Genomic DNA, 16,383 nt, shown 5'->3' on the forward strand with positions numbered 1-16,383 from the left:
AGATGCTAAAAAATGATGTCTACAAAAGGCAATTATATTAAGTCAAAATTTATTAAAATACTTATTATTTGAATTTAACCTTTCTGGTTAAATTTGATTTGATTTAATGTAATATATATATATATATAACATAATTGAATTTAATGGAAAATTCCATCCATGTATGTGGCAGAAATAACTGGCAGTAAACTCTGACAGTAAACAATAAGTCAGTTAAATGATATGGTGCCTTGGTTTCCTGATCTACATGTGCAAGTCTGTGATATAATCTCTTCCAGATGCAAAATTACATGGTTTTATCAATAATATGTTTAAATTAACTTCCACTGTAAATTAATGAGAGGAAATCTGAGACAGTCACTCTAATTCAGTTTTATTACCACATGTAAGTTATTATCACTATGTTAGATTCTTTAATTATAGAAGCTTAGCCTATTTTAATTACCATTCAAACCTCTCTCTGTTCTCCTTTTTAAGGGATATTTTTCTTTTTGATTTTGTTTGGAGTGCTACTGGGATATTGGCACTTTTGTGCCTATAAAGTAAGTCAACTGTTACAAATTCTGTTTTTAATTTAATAGTGATTCATCATTTAAAAACTAGTGCTTAAAATACCTTATTTAACACAATATTTTTCCTTGAAGAACTGACATAAGGAAAGAAACTTTCTTCATATTTTTGATATGTTATTTGTAACTAATCTGTATTGAATTAGTTGATTTTTAATTTGATTTAAAAATTTAAGTAAAATGAAAATGATCCAATTAAATGCAATTTTGAGTCTCAAAAATTGGGATACGTATATTTATCTTTACTAAACTTGGTAAACAACTTAAATAAGAGACTTAGATATTTACCAATGATGAAATTAAATTGTTATTCGTTGTGGGGAAAACAAAGATGTATTACTCAACAGATTTTCTTTACTCTGAATATACTCATTATTTCATCTTTTTGATAACTGTATATTAAACACATACAATCTTCTAGAAACTTCATGCCATGTTATCTACAAAATTATAAGTCCTTTCTGCAAACATTTTAAAATGGAGTGAAATGATAAGTTGTGTATACTAATAGGTAAAATGCAAATGAAATAATCCAGTTAGTCAACAACTAATTACTTAGTCATTCATATACAAGGTTCTGTGCTCCACACTAGAAAGTCACTGAGATAAACAGACCTGGTTACTACTGCCTATAAAGTTTACAGTTTAGCATTATAGGTAATTTCCATTAGAAAAAGAAAAAGCACTTATACACCACGGAGAGATGACTTCTAGCTAAAAGGGATATGAGGAAGTGTCTTGAGAAGGCTTTGCCAAATGGGTCATTTGAACTGATATTTAAAAGAAACCAGGAGAGGGGCGCCTGGGTGGCTTAGTCGGTTAAACGTCCGACTTTCGCTTAGGTCATGATCTCGCGGTTCGTGGGTTCGAGCCCCGCGTCGGGCCCTGTGCTGACTGCCAGCTCAGAGCCTGGAGCCTGTTTCAGAGTCTGTGTCTCCCTCTCTCTCTGACCCTCCCCTGCTCACGCTGTCTCTCTCTCTCTCCTAGAAATAAATAAAAAATATTTAAAAATAAATAAATAAAAGATATCAGGAGGGGTGCCTGGGTGGCTCAGTCGGTTAACTGTCTGACTTTGGCTCAGGTCATGATCTCACAGTGCATGGGTTTGAGCCCCGCATCGGGCTCTGTGCTGGCAGCTAGCTCAGAGTCTGGAGTCTGTTTTGGAATCTGTGTCTCCCTCTCTCTCTGACCCTCCTCTGCTCATGCTGTCTCTCTCTCTCAGAAATAAGTAAAAAAACATTAAAAAAATAAAAAATACCAGGATATAGTTCTAAAGACTCAAATGGGGTAATATAGTATGGAAATAGTAAATCATATTTATTATCTCTTAAGTTTTTTGGGATCACCAAAAAATGAGACATTTTTAAAGTAAGTAGAAGGATTTCTTTCCTTCAAAGTGGAGAAATCAGGGAGAATTTATTTTTATTCTGCATTTGAAACAACCAGGGGTTGGGGTGGGAGGAGTCACAAGGAAGAAAAATCCGGTTTCCTCAGGCAGCAGAGCACAGAAGCATGGTGATCCTTGAGTCCTAAGAGTGGCTCATGTCACTGCCTGAAGAGAACTTTCAGGCCTTGGCATAGAGACAGGGACTCCATGCAACACCCTCTGTTGAAGAGATGGTTTTGAGAGTCAGGAGAGAACAAATGGATAGAGCTTGTGAGACGGAGAACCAGACAGGTCATGCCCAGAAAGAGATGTAGGAAGAGAACTCGCTGAGTATTCAGCAAAATATTGATCAGTCTGTGACCATCTGCCCAAGGTCGGGTAAAGAATTACCCAAAAGATTATATGTAACAATGTCTGGGGCTGACATAGGGCCAGGAATAATTACTTTTTACTGACTCGAATGAACAACCTGAAAATATTTTTGCTATTATAGATGTGGAAATATGTTCTATTCAGTGGTCATTTCATTTGTCTCCTAGCCATAGTCTGCCTTCACCATTGAAGAGACACTATTCGCACAAGGTACCTCAACAGCCCTGTCATTGCACAAACAATCTTTGTAGACAAGATAGTAACTACAAGCAGTTTTCTCCAGAATCATGTGTCATGAGAGATAGGTCATGACATGGCTTTATTCGCATCCTCCTATGGGGTGATTCAGTTGAGCCAGTCATTCAGGAAATGCAAATACTCACAGAAGACCTAATTTTTTAAAAGGAAGGTAATGGATCATTGGCTCACACACAGTGTAAAGCCTGTCTTCTCAGTTAAATTTCTGGGAATTATTAGGTCAGCTAAGGGTTGCTCCACTGTGGACATTTGTCAAGAGCAACTACTGACCTTTACAAGATTACATTTGCAAAAAACCCAATGCCTTTCTGAGTCCTGGAAACATGTTTCTCATTAAGAAATTTTAAAACCAAGTCAGTTATTGATGTGCTTTAGACTGCAAAATAAAATTGCTTTCTTTGTATACTTAATCTCAATTATAGCTGATAATTCATCACTATCTTTAAATAACTGTTAAATTATAATTAACAGCACTGATTTTCTGCTATTCCTCTTTCCTCCGCCAATGTAGTACCTTGGGAAGCCAGCCGGTACTTAAAGTCACTAGTGTACATTCTAACTATAACACTACTACCCTCTTTTACTCTGGAAGACAAATACCAATATTCATAACCTTGCATGGTTTGGTTAAATACAAAACACACACATGCACATTTATATCCTCAAATTTTTTTCACATAACTAGTAATGGCTTAAAATAATGAGAAGAGGGGCGCCTGGGTGGCTTAGTCGGTTAAGCGTCCGACTTTCGCTTGGGTCATGATCTCGCGGTTCGTGGGTTCGAGCCCCGCGTCGGGCTCTGTGCTGACTGCCGGCTCAGAGCCTGGAGCTTGTTTCAGAGTCTGTAACTCCCTCTCTCTCTGACCCTCCCCTGCTCACGCTGTCTGTCTCTCTCTCTCTCTCTCTCTCTCTCTCCTAGAAAAAATAAAAAAAAAAAAACATTAAAAAAAAAATGAGAAGAAACTTACTTGTACAGTTAGGCAAACTTCCAGACCATGTTCCATTGGCTGTGCACTGTCTAACTGAAGGTCCAGAAAGGATGTATCCCTCCATACAAGAATAAATAACTGAACTGGAAAATGTTGTGCCGTCAATCCGAAAAACTTTTCCATTAGCTGTCGTTCCTGGGTTGCCACACTGCACAGCTATGAAACAAAATGGGTTAGGAGTACCTATAAAAATGTTGTTAGAATTCCTCTCATAAAAAGGTAATGACTAAATGATTCTTTCAAATTATCCAAAGGAGCTACAAAACCTTCTAAAATACGCATTGGATCGTCTTTTATAAATAGTTGAAATTCAAGATGAATTTATATTGATTCTACTAGTTTCACTACTGGGATGCAAATCATGGCTACTTTTTGTAGAGTTTTGTTAGTGCCTTTGATAGAAACATTGCACAATAAAGTAGTTGAGAGTACTGCCTTTGGGCACTACAAAATCTTTCAAAGAAGGATTATAAGAGTTGGCCTACATGTGTAGTAACATGGATGGACCTTGAGGGTATTATGCTGAGCAAAATAAGTCAGGCAGAGAAGGACAAATATCATATGTTTGCATGTATATGAGGATTAGGAGGAACTTAACTGAGGAACAAGGGGGAGAAGAAGGGGGGAAATGGTGGGGGAAAGGGAGAGAGGCAAACCATGAGAGACTCTTGAATGCTGACAAAAACTGAGGACTGATGGATGTGGGGGGGAGATGGGCATGGAGGAGGGTACTTGTGGGGATGAGCACTGGGTGTTATGTGGACACTAATTTGACAATAAACTACTTGTAAAAAAATAAAAGTAAAAAAAAATAAAGCCATTCAAAAAAAAAAAAGAGTTGGCCTAAAAAGCAACTCATGTAAAATTGGAACAGATGTAACAACAAGATGCAACATTTTATTATTAGTACAATTTATTAGTACAATTTATTATAATTGTACTAAGAGGATAGATATAAAATGAACAATTTAAGTATTAAAAGCATCCATGTATATTTTTATTTAGGTAAGTATATAACTGATTTGCATTAGGACTTTATTATCTCTATTTCTGGGCTAACGTGTAGAAAAAATAAATTGAATAAAAACAAAATAAATTCTATGAATATTTTGCATTAAGTTTGCAACATATCCTAAGCAAGAATTACAAACACAAATACTTTATATGATTAAATAATCTGCATTATGTTTAACTATTTGTCATTAATGCCATAAGTGAATTTTTAAAATCTCTTAAAAACAAGCCTATGCTGAATGTCACACTAAATTTTTCTGTAATGTAAGAACATACTTTAGTACTTTATAGTTTAAGGTTATCTTTATGAATATGAAATTTAATTAAAGTTTCAGAAGTACCATGTAAATCACTTGCTGCATCTTAAATATTTAATTTTGCCATTCCTTTGTAATAGTACTGTATGTTTGGGTGTATGTGTATGTAGACAGGAAACTTACACATACATAATACAACAATATGAAACTCCAAATAGTATTTCAGCAGAACATATGATGCAGTAAATCTTTTTATGTGCTGTCAAGAGTAATTACCTTCTTCTATATTTATTAGTACCTGTCTAAAATAATAATCTGGTCATACTTATTTGTTATGTATTATGCCTGATAGTCTTGACACAACACAAGAAAGATTTGCAAAAACATTATCCTTGTTTCAAGATGTCAAGTAATTTGCATTTTGTAATAAGGACCCAGGTTCAGTCAATCTTTTGTACAATAAAAATCAAGAACTTTTCTGGTCAGGTTGGTTTCCAAGTACAGACAAATCACACTATTACTCTCGTTCTCTGGTCTCTAATTCCTCCCCTCAGTACACACATTTTTCTTACCCAGAATGTTATCTGAATTAAACAAGTAAAATTAACTTAACGTAAAAGGAGGTAAGTGAAAAATCTATCATGAATGAAAAAGCTGAAATCTTTTTGGAGACAGCAAAGGAAGCAATAACAACTTTGCCTCTGTAATACTGACATTTGGGGGAAGTTGGGGTGAAAATAGCTCCATTTATGTTTAGTACTAGCTGACAAAGCCATTTCTCCTAGAGTCATTTCTCAGCTGTCAATTGACCTAATCTAATATAAATGATGGTTAACATTCATTGAGCATTTACTATGTGACAGCTACAACTTTTAAAATATTATTTAATCGCACAAAAATTCTGACTCAAAATTAACATCATTACCATTTCTTGGTAGGAAAATGAGGCACAGAGAGAGTAAGTAATTTGCTCAAGGTCTGATAGCTAGTTAATGGCAGATTTTCAACTAGCCCAAGTTCATAAGGATGATTCTGACAGTATAACATTGGAGTATTGTTTTATTCAGACTAGTAAATGAAAGGTGAAACATGATGTATTTTTCCCAGTTGATTATTTGTGTGTGTCAGATACATTTAATGAATCATATTTTATATTTACTCTTATTTGTTACTAAAGGTAATTTTTAAAATTACTGTACCTTTTTTACTTTTTATCAAGGTGATAAATAGCTATTTATAAAAGGTCAAAAAATAAATGAAAGTATAAAGAAGAAATTAAAGGTAATGTATAAATCCACCAAGAGATAGCACTTGATAAATTACTTATATATACTTATATTAATATGTATATACAAATACATATAAATGAATATATATTCATCATGATGTTTATTTTAGGCACTGTGCTAAGCACAGAGTATACAGGAGTAAAATATTACCATTTTAAAAGATAGAAATACTTTATTTTATAATCTTATTTTTCTTACTTAACATTCTAATTAGGGCATCCTTCCTTCATAAAGTTTAGTAACTAGACAGTTTTATATGATATGTATATTCATAACTTACCTAACCAATCTATTGATAAACATGAAATTAATTTAGTTTAATTTCTTTATCATATAATATAGTTTAATGCAGTCTAGCTTATATATACAACTGTGTACACTGGTCCCATTTTTAAAATTTTTATTTGAATTCCCGTTAATTAACATGCAATGTAATATGAGTTTCTGGTGTATAATTTAGTGGTTCAACACTTTCATCCAACACCCAGTGCTCATCACCACAAGTGCCCTCCTTATTCCATCCCCTCATCCGCCTCCCCTCTGGTAACCATCAGTTTGTTTTCTATTGTTAAGAGTCTGTTTCTTGATTTTCTGCTCTCTTTTTTTCCACCTATTATCCTTTGTTTTGTTTCTTAAATTCCACATATAAGTGAAATCATATGGTATTTTTAAAATAAATGTCTGGAAGTAGAATTTCTCAATAATTTTTATTTTTGAAAAATATTTTTACTTCTTTGAAGTATATATAGAGTTACTCAAGATGTATAACAATGCACTTGTATCAATGGTTTAAAAAAAAGTATTTGCTTATCACACATTCTCTGCAACATCACACACCATTATTTTTAAAATCTTTGTCAGTTTATCAAAATGCTATATTCTTTAAGTTTGTATTTTCTATTTATTAAGTTATTTTAATACATTTGATATTTTTATTTTCCCATGTATTTTATTCATCGCATTAATACATCTATGAAAGCTTTTATATTTTACTGTTACTAAAGTAATTAATATTACAAAACATTTGGAATAAAGAGAATAAAAATACTACGAATTTCACCACTATGTTCTATTATCATTTTTGTTTACTGTCTTTTATACTTTGCCTTAAATAAATATCATTTCCCAGGCCTTTACTAGAGTGCCTAATTCTGAATCTTAATTTTTAACAAAGTTTTACAAGAAACTTACATTAGAAATTTACATTTTATCATGGCCTTTATTCTAATATATTGTTGATGATATACTGTTACATCATGTCAATATATAACTGCTTATATAATATTTTTCTTACTGCTGTCTAATTCTTTTCAGTTATTGCTGGTCATAATCAATTAGAAATATAAAATTGCATCATTACAATTGTGTTTTCTTTAATATTTTTATTTTCTTAGGAAAAAAATCCTCAAAAGTGAAGTTAATAAGTCAAAGCTATAGAGAGTCTATGAACAAATATGTATTTTTGTTAAATTACCCTAAAATATTATAACAAAAAATAACCTCTAGAAATGTTTTAAAGTTCTAGTTTTGCTGCATGTACACTAGAATTTCATTTTTAAACAAGTGAAATTAATGCTTTGATAATCAATTATAACTTTCTGATAAGTAGTTACATAGAATTTTTTTCTATAGGTTGCAATATTGTTTTTGGCTCCTCTGTTTTCTGTTCATTCCCTCTGTCTAGTCATCTACTAGAATCTATTTTTCTAAATGATTTATATGAACTACATCTATTTGCTATAACTCCTAGTTCATTTTTATCCATAATGTACATACTAACAAAACAAAGTCAGCATGACACATTTCATCTAAAAACTGTTTTGTAGTTCAGCTGAACAAAGGGATGACTTAGATATCACCCATGTAATGTGCAATATAATTACAGAGAATTTTCCTTTGGAAAATAAGTTTGAGAAATCTGTAGAGAGCTTAGTCTTACTTAATTGTCTTTTGCTCAGCAACATGTTTCTCAACTTGTTTCCCTTATAATAGCAGCTGAGCTGCAAGTCTCTTAATTAAGATTAAATTTGGTAACGTGAAAAAAAAGATAACTATCCTTCTTCCTAGAATATGGACATTAATTTTAAATATCATAAAAGGATTCTGAAATATACTCACTCAGGAGACTGTCAAGAAGGTTCTATTGGGAATTATTTTCTATTTATAAAACCTGTTACATTTGGTATAAGTCAAGTACATTTCATAAATATCTTTACAAGTTTAGCTTTTTCACTAAAGTCATCTCAAAAAGAATAGTTTAAATTATATGGATAATTTTTCAGCAATACTTCATTTTCTAGCCAATCTGTAAAGATTTAATTATGTTAACTCTGAGTCAGTCAGAATGATTAACAATTTTACTTAAACATCAAAATTTTTAAGGATTCTAGCTACCACCAATTGTACTCTATCCATAAAAATCTCATTTAGGCGTCTTCCTATATTATTCCATTTACAAAACTGAAACTAAAACAAATCTTGAGTTAATGTCAAGAACAATCTATTTTTTCCCTGATAGTATCCATTATATAAAGCATTATGATAAAGCGGTAAAAATACATGCTTTTAAGAAATATTTTTTAATTTTTCCAATTGAGATGTTTGTGGTGATGTAAACAATATTTGTGCATAAATAGCCCATGAGAGATTTTTTTTTATAATTATTATCTATCACAGTTCTCCAATAGGATGAGGTCAGCAAAACTGTAATACTAGTGCCTTTATTCCATGATTGGGACAGGATGAATGGCTAGGAGCAATTGTACCTGTAGTATAGTGACCAACTGAATTTAGGTACACATTAAATTCAAACCCTGTCTTTTTTAAAAAACATTTTTTTAAATGTCTGTTTATTATTGAGACAGAGAGAAACACAGCATAAGTGGGGGAGGGGCAGAAAGAGAGGGAGATACAGAATCTGAAGCAGGCTCTAGGCTCTGAGCTGTCAGCATAGAGCCTGACGTGGGGCTCGAACCTACGAACTGTGAGCTGCAGTCGGCTGCTCAACCGGCTGAGGCACCCAGGTGCCCCCATAAATTCCAACCCTTTCAATATATTTAGTTTCTGTTTAGATTACCTTTGCATTCTGGTTGCCTTCCAGTCCAACTGCCATTGGCTAAACATGTTCTTTCTTCTGAGCCATGAAGGATATAACCAATATCACAAGCAAAGCGTACAGAGCTTTTGGTTCTGAAATCACTGTCCTGTCTTGAACCATGACCAGGAGTACCTGGATCCCCACAGGTACCAGTAGCATCACCTGAAATTCAGGACACTTCAAATTAATCCATCTCATTAAACATTTACTATGTTCATGATTTAGTCCAACACGCCTGTAGGCTTTTGTTTTGTGCATGCTGTGTTTTTTAAAAAAATTTATTTATTCATTTTTAAGTAGGTTAGATGCCCAGAGTGGAGCTCAACTCAGTCCTGAACTCATGAGTCCAGTCATAGAAAAAAACCTAAAGGTAAAAGAAAATTATGTAGAGCATAACGTTCTTTGCTATATCAGGGATATTTGGGCCTAATAAACTGGCTAAGGACATTTTCTCAGTATCTCAAAAACTGGCTAATAACAAAATTAATAGAATATTTATCATTGATAGTTCTATGAGCTCAAATGACAAGGGATTTAAATAACTAAAATTAAAAACTGGATTTGATAATTTACATATTTCCTTCTCTGTGTTTTCTAATAGCTGAAAATCTTTTTTTGTTAAATTAGAACTGAAATGTGCTGGAAAATATAAATGTTACAATACAGTATTTCCTGTAGCCTAAAAGCTCACCCCCTAATTTTCTCTACCAAGAGCCAATGACTACAGATAAATGAATTATATCATTTCCAATATGAAAATATAAAAATACATTGTAAACAAAGATTAGAAATTCTGACTTAAGCTCCTTTTTAAAACATGTTTATTTATTTATTTATTTTGAGAGAGAGAGAGAGAAAGAGAGAGAGAATAAATGACGAAGGAGAAGAGACAGAGGGAGAGAAAGAGAATCCCAAACAGGCTCCGTGCTGTCAGCACAGAACCGTGGGCTGGGTGTGGGGGCCGGGGTGGGGGGGGGGATGCTCTATCCTATTAACCATGAGGTCATGAGCTAAGCTGAAATGAAGAGTACAATGCTTGACCAAATGAAGTCACCCAGGGGCCCTCTGACTTGTTCCTAATAAGGATTTTGGTCATGGCTATGTGTTCATCTTTTGGTTTTAATGTTAAATTTTATTTAGTCCCTTTATCATTTCTTAAATAATTCTAATCAAGTTGCCTCAGTATTGTATTACATTAAGAGAGAGAAAGAAGGAGAAAAGTTGAAGGCATATACATTGAAAATGATATGTGTAGATGCCTTTTGTGATGTGTCCTGGATATTTAGAATCCTTCTTTACACCACCTCATTTTCATGTGATCTAATATTAACAACCACACAAAATGTTAAGATCACTATTTCACTTTTAAATATTTATGTGCATTCTTTTTTGTAATTCAGAAGCAGTTTTCTAATACGTTGGGATGTATGCATATAGGTTTATGTTTTTATGTATAATCGGCTATCTGAGTTAATTGAGTTACTCAAGATAAGAGTTTTAATTGTCATTAAAGTCAGTTTTATGGTCACATTAAAAATAATACTTTTTAAAAAATCTATAGATTAAATTTGAAGTCCTACATAGTCACTTCATAGGGATTAACCACTAATTAGGAGATTCTGAAATAAGTAACCATTTCACAACTTTCTTTAAAGCTTTTTTTATGCTTGCCTATTTTTGAGAGAGAGAGACAGAGCATGAGTGGGGGAGGGGCAGAGAGAGAGGGAGACACAGAAACTGAAGAAAGCTCCAGGCCCTGAGCTGTCAGCACAGAGTCCAATGCGGGGCTCAAATCCTTGAACAGCAAGATCATGACTTTAAGCTGAAGTTGGATATTCAGCTTATCCAACTGTGGAACCGACTGAGCCACACAGGCACCCCCATTTCACAACTTTTACTTCTAAAAGGAAAACCATGTAAAACAACTCCATGTTGATTCATCATTATGATCTCCACAGAGAAAATAATCTAAAGATAATGAGTAATATAAATAAAACAATAGGCAGAAAAATAAGTACCAACATTTAGCTGATAGGTAAAAACAAAACAAATATAATAAGTGTATCAAAAAAGGGGAAATCACAGATCTAAAACTTAATCAACATTATTTTTTTTGGTCTATTTTTGAGAAGGAGAGTGCAAGTAGGGGAGGGACAGAGAGAGAGGGGAACTCTGAGAGAGAGGATTTGAAGTGCAAATTCAACTCACTAACTCCAAAATTGTGACCTGAACCAAAGTAGGATGCTCAACTAACTGAGCCACTTGGGTGAACTAATTAATTGACGTTTTTAAAGAAAAGCAGAAGCTTAAACAGCACAACAGAAGATTTATCAAATACTCTTCAAAAATTATTAATTTTAAATAGGTTAAATATTCATTTACTCTAAGATAACTCTTGGGATTATAGAAACTCAAATTGTATACTGTCTATGAATATGTTTCATAAAACTTGGCTTAGTTTAATTTAAAACATTTAGTACTTTATTTTAGAAGTATGCTATTAAGTAATCAATTGTGTAGAAAGTTTAATAGAATTGAACAGAAAATCATTGAAATAACATTGTGTTCTGAGGAAAATTACATTTTGCAACTGCTAAAATGAAATACTCAAAACTTGAGTGGTTCACCATTTTAGTGAACGAAAGCACCATACTCAGAGAAACATTCTAAAACCACTTAATTATTTACACTAGCTACCACACAGTTCAAACCTGTGTCAGTAATTTATCACCTACAAGATGAGTATTAATTTGTCCTCTGAATCTAAATTGCCTTAGAAGTATTCCAATAAATGTATAGATTTATTGGAATCTTACAGTTTCTCTCATGAGATTTAAAAAAATGTATTATTTTATCTTTTTAGGTTGTTTTGTGTATATATTTCTGATAATGACAATAATAATGATATAACTTCCAACACACGATATCCAATTTTCCAAGTGGTACCTGAACAATGAGGTTGTGATCCACTCCAATGGCCATTTAACTGGCAAGTCCTTGATGACTGGCCTAGAAGGGTACGCTTTCCTGTGCAGGAATAGTGAACAGTGGACCCAAAGGTATACTTCTCACCAGACAGGACCACATTAGGAGGAACGCCAGGGTGTCCACAGTCAATCACTACAATACATAATTATTGAATATAAAATTTTTTTATATCTCCTATCGAACAACCTGCACCACTCTTTATAAATCAGAAATTATCTGCTCATATATTCTTAACCTCCCAAAGTCAAACATCCATGTGAAAGCTGACTTTTAAAAAATAAAATGAAAGTTGCAGTTATACAAGCAATCTTGTTAACCCGCTCACCAGTGTTTTGCAGGAACACTCTAAGTATGCATAAATGAATGAGTTTAACTCTGTTATGTGTGGGGGTGGTGAGTGTGTGTTTATATGCATATGTACATGAGTTTGAAGCATATATGTGCCTAGACAAAGATATGCAAGTTAGAGAGAGAAGTAACGTGGAATAGCTAAATAAAGACCTGCAATACTATATAGGATTCAAAATGAGCCCATGCAGAAATTAAAACGGAACAATTTTGAAGGTAAAAGAGAGCGAATTCATTTGAAAATGGATCTGTGACACATAATCTAATACATGGTCTAGAATAATTCCATTCCTGGCCAGTAATGAATAAATCATGCTGTACAAAGAAAATACTCCGCAGCTTGTTAACTAAAACACTGCTAAAGCATAGTGGAATGAGATATCCGTGCAATGTAGAATTTTCTTTATAACCTAGAGGTAGCTTGTGAACTGTGTACTCCCTTTTAGTTGTAACTTGGAAAAATATTCAATGCAATATGACTCCAGAATCTTTAATAGCACATAAAGGGATATAAACTTACTACTAAACCCTGAGTACTTTGCACATTACCAAAGATACTATAGGAGATTAAAAAGGGCAAAAAAGTGTATGAGAGCTAAGAAAATCTGAAGAAATTTGTTTATATGTCTGATGAAAGAGTTTTAACTTTAATGCTATCGCCATACAAAGTAAACTAAGTGAATCAATCTATTAAACTAAACTGTCTATATAAAGAAGTGACATACATTTTAAGCAAAAGGTCAACAACTAATTTATTTGCATGAAGACTGAAATGTAAAGGGCACTTCATAAAGTTTTGTTTCCTCATCAGTGCATGAAGTCACAAAATTTTCAAAAAGTCCCACCCTATAAATATAAAGCGTCTTTATCTAAAACATTATCATAAAATAATTCTATAATTTAGATATTTCATATAACCAAAAATCACTTGCACAATGATTTTTGACTCACTACTTCTTCAGTCTATAAAGTTCTCTTTCTTTTCATGATTCATCAACTCTTTGAGACATAGCTATAGTTGAGACTTAATAACTAAATATTTTAAATTCATGTTCATTTCTCTGTTCTCACATAATTATTTATGTTAAATTATTCCCTCCCTACATATGTTGATTCTACACATATCTGCTATAATTTATGTTATTTATATTTGCAACTCCAACACAATATATAACACAGTGTATTCCAATAGATGTTCACTGGCTTGAAAGATGATGTATGTTCACATTTACTGCATTTATATGTGTATGTGTCTGTAATATGATAAATGTTTAAATCAGTAAGTTTTCAGTAACACATTTGTCTAAATCCTCAAGTATTCTAAGGCCTGGTAAATTTTACATTAAGACCAATATAGTTTTAAATGAAATTTAAAATATTATTACAAAAGAAAATCAAAATATAATTGCCTTTTATGGGATGGTAATATCATAGAGTATAAAAGATGTTGCTTTTCATATTCTATCTGCTTTATCAAAGTTTAAAATCAAAGAATCCCATGCATATTACTAAAAAAATGGTATTTCAGCATTCACCTGGCAGACTATAGGGAAGCATAGTTTCAAAACATAAAATTTAAGTAAAAAATGAAAATAAATAATTGAAAACAAAATCCTTCTGATCTATAGCTCTAAATACTTTTTAAGACACTAAACATCCATTTTGCTTCCATGGCATTTTCTCAAGGAATAATTCACATTATCTACTTACTGATACATTCTGGTAAAGGTTTGTCCCACTGTCCGTTTGGCTGACATATTAAAACTGAAGATCCAAATAAGAAATATCCAGGGTTGCAGTCATAGAATACCACAGTGCCATAGGTGAAATTTCCATGCTCTATTTTACTTTCTCTTTTGGAATTGCCTGGAATTCCAGGGTCAGAGCAGTTCACCACTAAACAAATGGCAAATTTTGAAAGTTGTGTTTGGAATGATATACAAGAGCTACATAGATTTCTATTCGAAATGACATTTCAAAGGTAAATTTAATCAAACCAAAGATTCTAGGACTAAAATTAATACATGGGCTATGTAGACAATGAAGTGAAATCATGTGGTTGAATTCATAGGAAAAGGAAAACATTTTTGAAAAAGTTTTGAACAACAGTACCTCCATACATATTCTGTTGAGTATAGACTTAAAGAATACAAGTTATAGTTAAACCATACAAAATGTAGAAAAATTATAACTTGATTGTATATGAAGTATATCATACTTCTTAGCAGACACCAAAACATTCTCTTTAATCTATTTATATAGAGAAAACCATAAATAACCCCCCCCCCAGTGTAGGCATCATGGTAATACAGGACTCAACAGTCTCCAAAAATATGAAAAAAAATGCAAACGTAAGTTACCTTATTTATAAAGGAAACAACAAGTAAAAGTGATCTTAATGACTTTTTGAATGCAGCCATAAAATGGATACAAGATAATAAAGCTAAGCAGTTAAAATAAAACCTGTGAATTTTAAGTTTTAACAATATAAGGTAAAAATTAAGGAGAAAAGGAAAGCATAGCTAAATGAGAGGATACCAATATTAACTTTTTGTTTTGTTAGCTGAAAACTATCTACTAATCTGCCCAAGCTATTTCAAATGCTGTCATGAATATTTACCCAGATATATTCTTACCATGCTCGAAGCTGGAATACTGTTAGACTTACCTTTGCACACTGGAGGGGGATGACTCCACTGTCTGTTGGCCTGGCACTGTGCCTTTGTTGGCCCTTGCATTACATACCCGATATTGCAAGAGAACGTCACCACATCATTAAAGTTGAATCCAATGCCACTTGTTCTTCCATAAATTGGACTACCAGGGTGACCGCAGCTAACAGCTAACGGCGATGGGTGGGGGAGAAGAGAATAACAAGGCAGAATATTTGGTTATCAATTATCACATGACAATTGTAGCTAATCATTTCAAACAACATAGAAAGAAGATCATTTTTATGTGAAAATATATTTAAAGTACTTTTACCTTTCCAAGTGAGCAATTTAGAATGCCAAAATAGTCTGTCTAATATAATAGAAATATTATATTAGTAAACAGATGAACATTTATAATTGTATTCATTTTATGCTGGTGATACAGAGATGCTTAAAGTTTCATGGTACCTTTTCATGATCTCTCTCCCTTTCTCTGTCTCTCTCTCTCTCTCTTTAGGGACAAATACTGAAATTCAAAGAAATCTGGAATGACTGAAGTTCATGTCACTAGTTAGTAGCAGAAAGGAATGAAATTGAACCTATTTTTCTTTTCTAGTTCAGTTTAATAACTAAAGGTATACAAGCAGTTTTATGTATTTGATTTTGAAATATTTTAATATTATTTATATGGTTCATTTTTATGGATACTAGACAAGCAAAGTGTGCTTCAAGAATTAACGTGACTGTACCATGTAAACAATAAAAATAATGCATAATGCTGTAGTAAAATTCTCCTTACTATTTTGAGATACTAAGATTAATATTCTCTAAACCAATCTTAATGGTTTACTTTCTTCACAAGTGATATTTGATAAGTTTGCACAATTTCATTGGGAAATAATGTATCAATTAGGTAAAATATTTAAAGATTTTTAGGATTACAGTTCTGTTCTGATTTTATGAAGTGGTTGGGCTTTTCCCAAATACTCTATTTCTGTGAACTGTTTTATTGCATCATCTCCCTCTATTAATCAGAGCAAATCCAGTAATAGTGCTTCATAATTGGGCACAGTGAAAAACCATAGTCACTTTTAGTACTTTTGAAATGACCCAAGAGCAATTATTTTTCAGTTGTATTGTTAATGTCAACCTACTCATTTG

General features: G+C 32.7%; 1 protein-coding gene across 1 annotated transcript in view; it reads right to left on the reverse strand.

Annotated features, from left to right (window-relative positions):
- CSMD3 (CUB and Sushi multiple domains 3) overlaps positions 1-16,383 on the reverse strand; it is a gene marked incomplete at its 5' end in the record, with an annotated part of 448,395 nt that overhangs the window by 53,666 nt on the left and 378,346 nt on the right. Inside the window, 5 exons of the mRNA XM_039219338.1 lie at positions 3,555-3,731; positions 9,212-9,394; positions 12,179-12,352; positions 14,279-14,464; positions 15,237-15,410. Of these exons, the coding sequence (XP_039075269.1) occupies positions 3,555-3,731; positions 9,212-9,394; positions 12,179-12,352; positions 14,279-14,464; positions 15,237-15,410 (894 nt within the window). The remainder of the gene's footprint in view (positions 1-3,554; positions 3,732-9,211; positions 9,395-12,178; positions 12,353-14,278; positions 14,465-15,236; positions 15,411-16,383) is intronic.

This window comes from Hyaena hyaena, unplaced genomic scaffold, assembly GCF_003009895.1.
Source record: "Hyaena hyaena isolate Hyena2069 unplaced genomic scaffold, ASM300989v1 scaffold_809, whole genome shotgun sequence".
Lineage (NCBI taxonomy): Eukaryota > Metazoa > Chordata > Mammalia > Carnivora > Hyaenidae > Hyaena > Hyaena hyaena.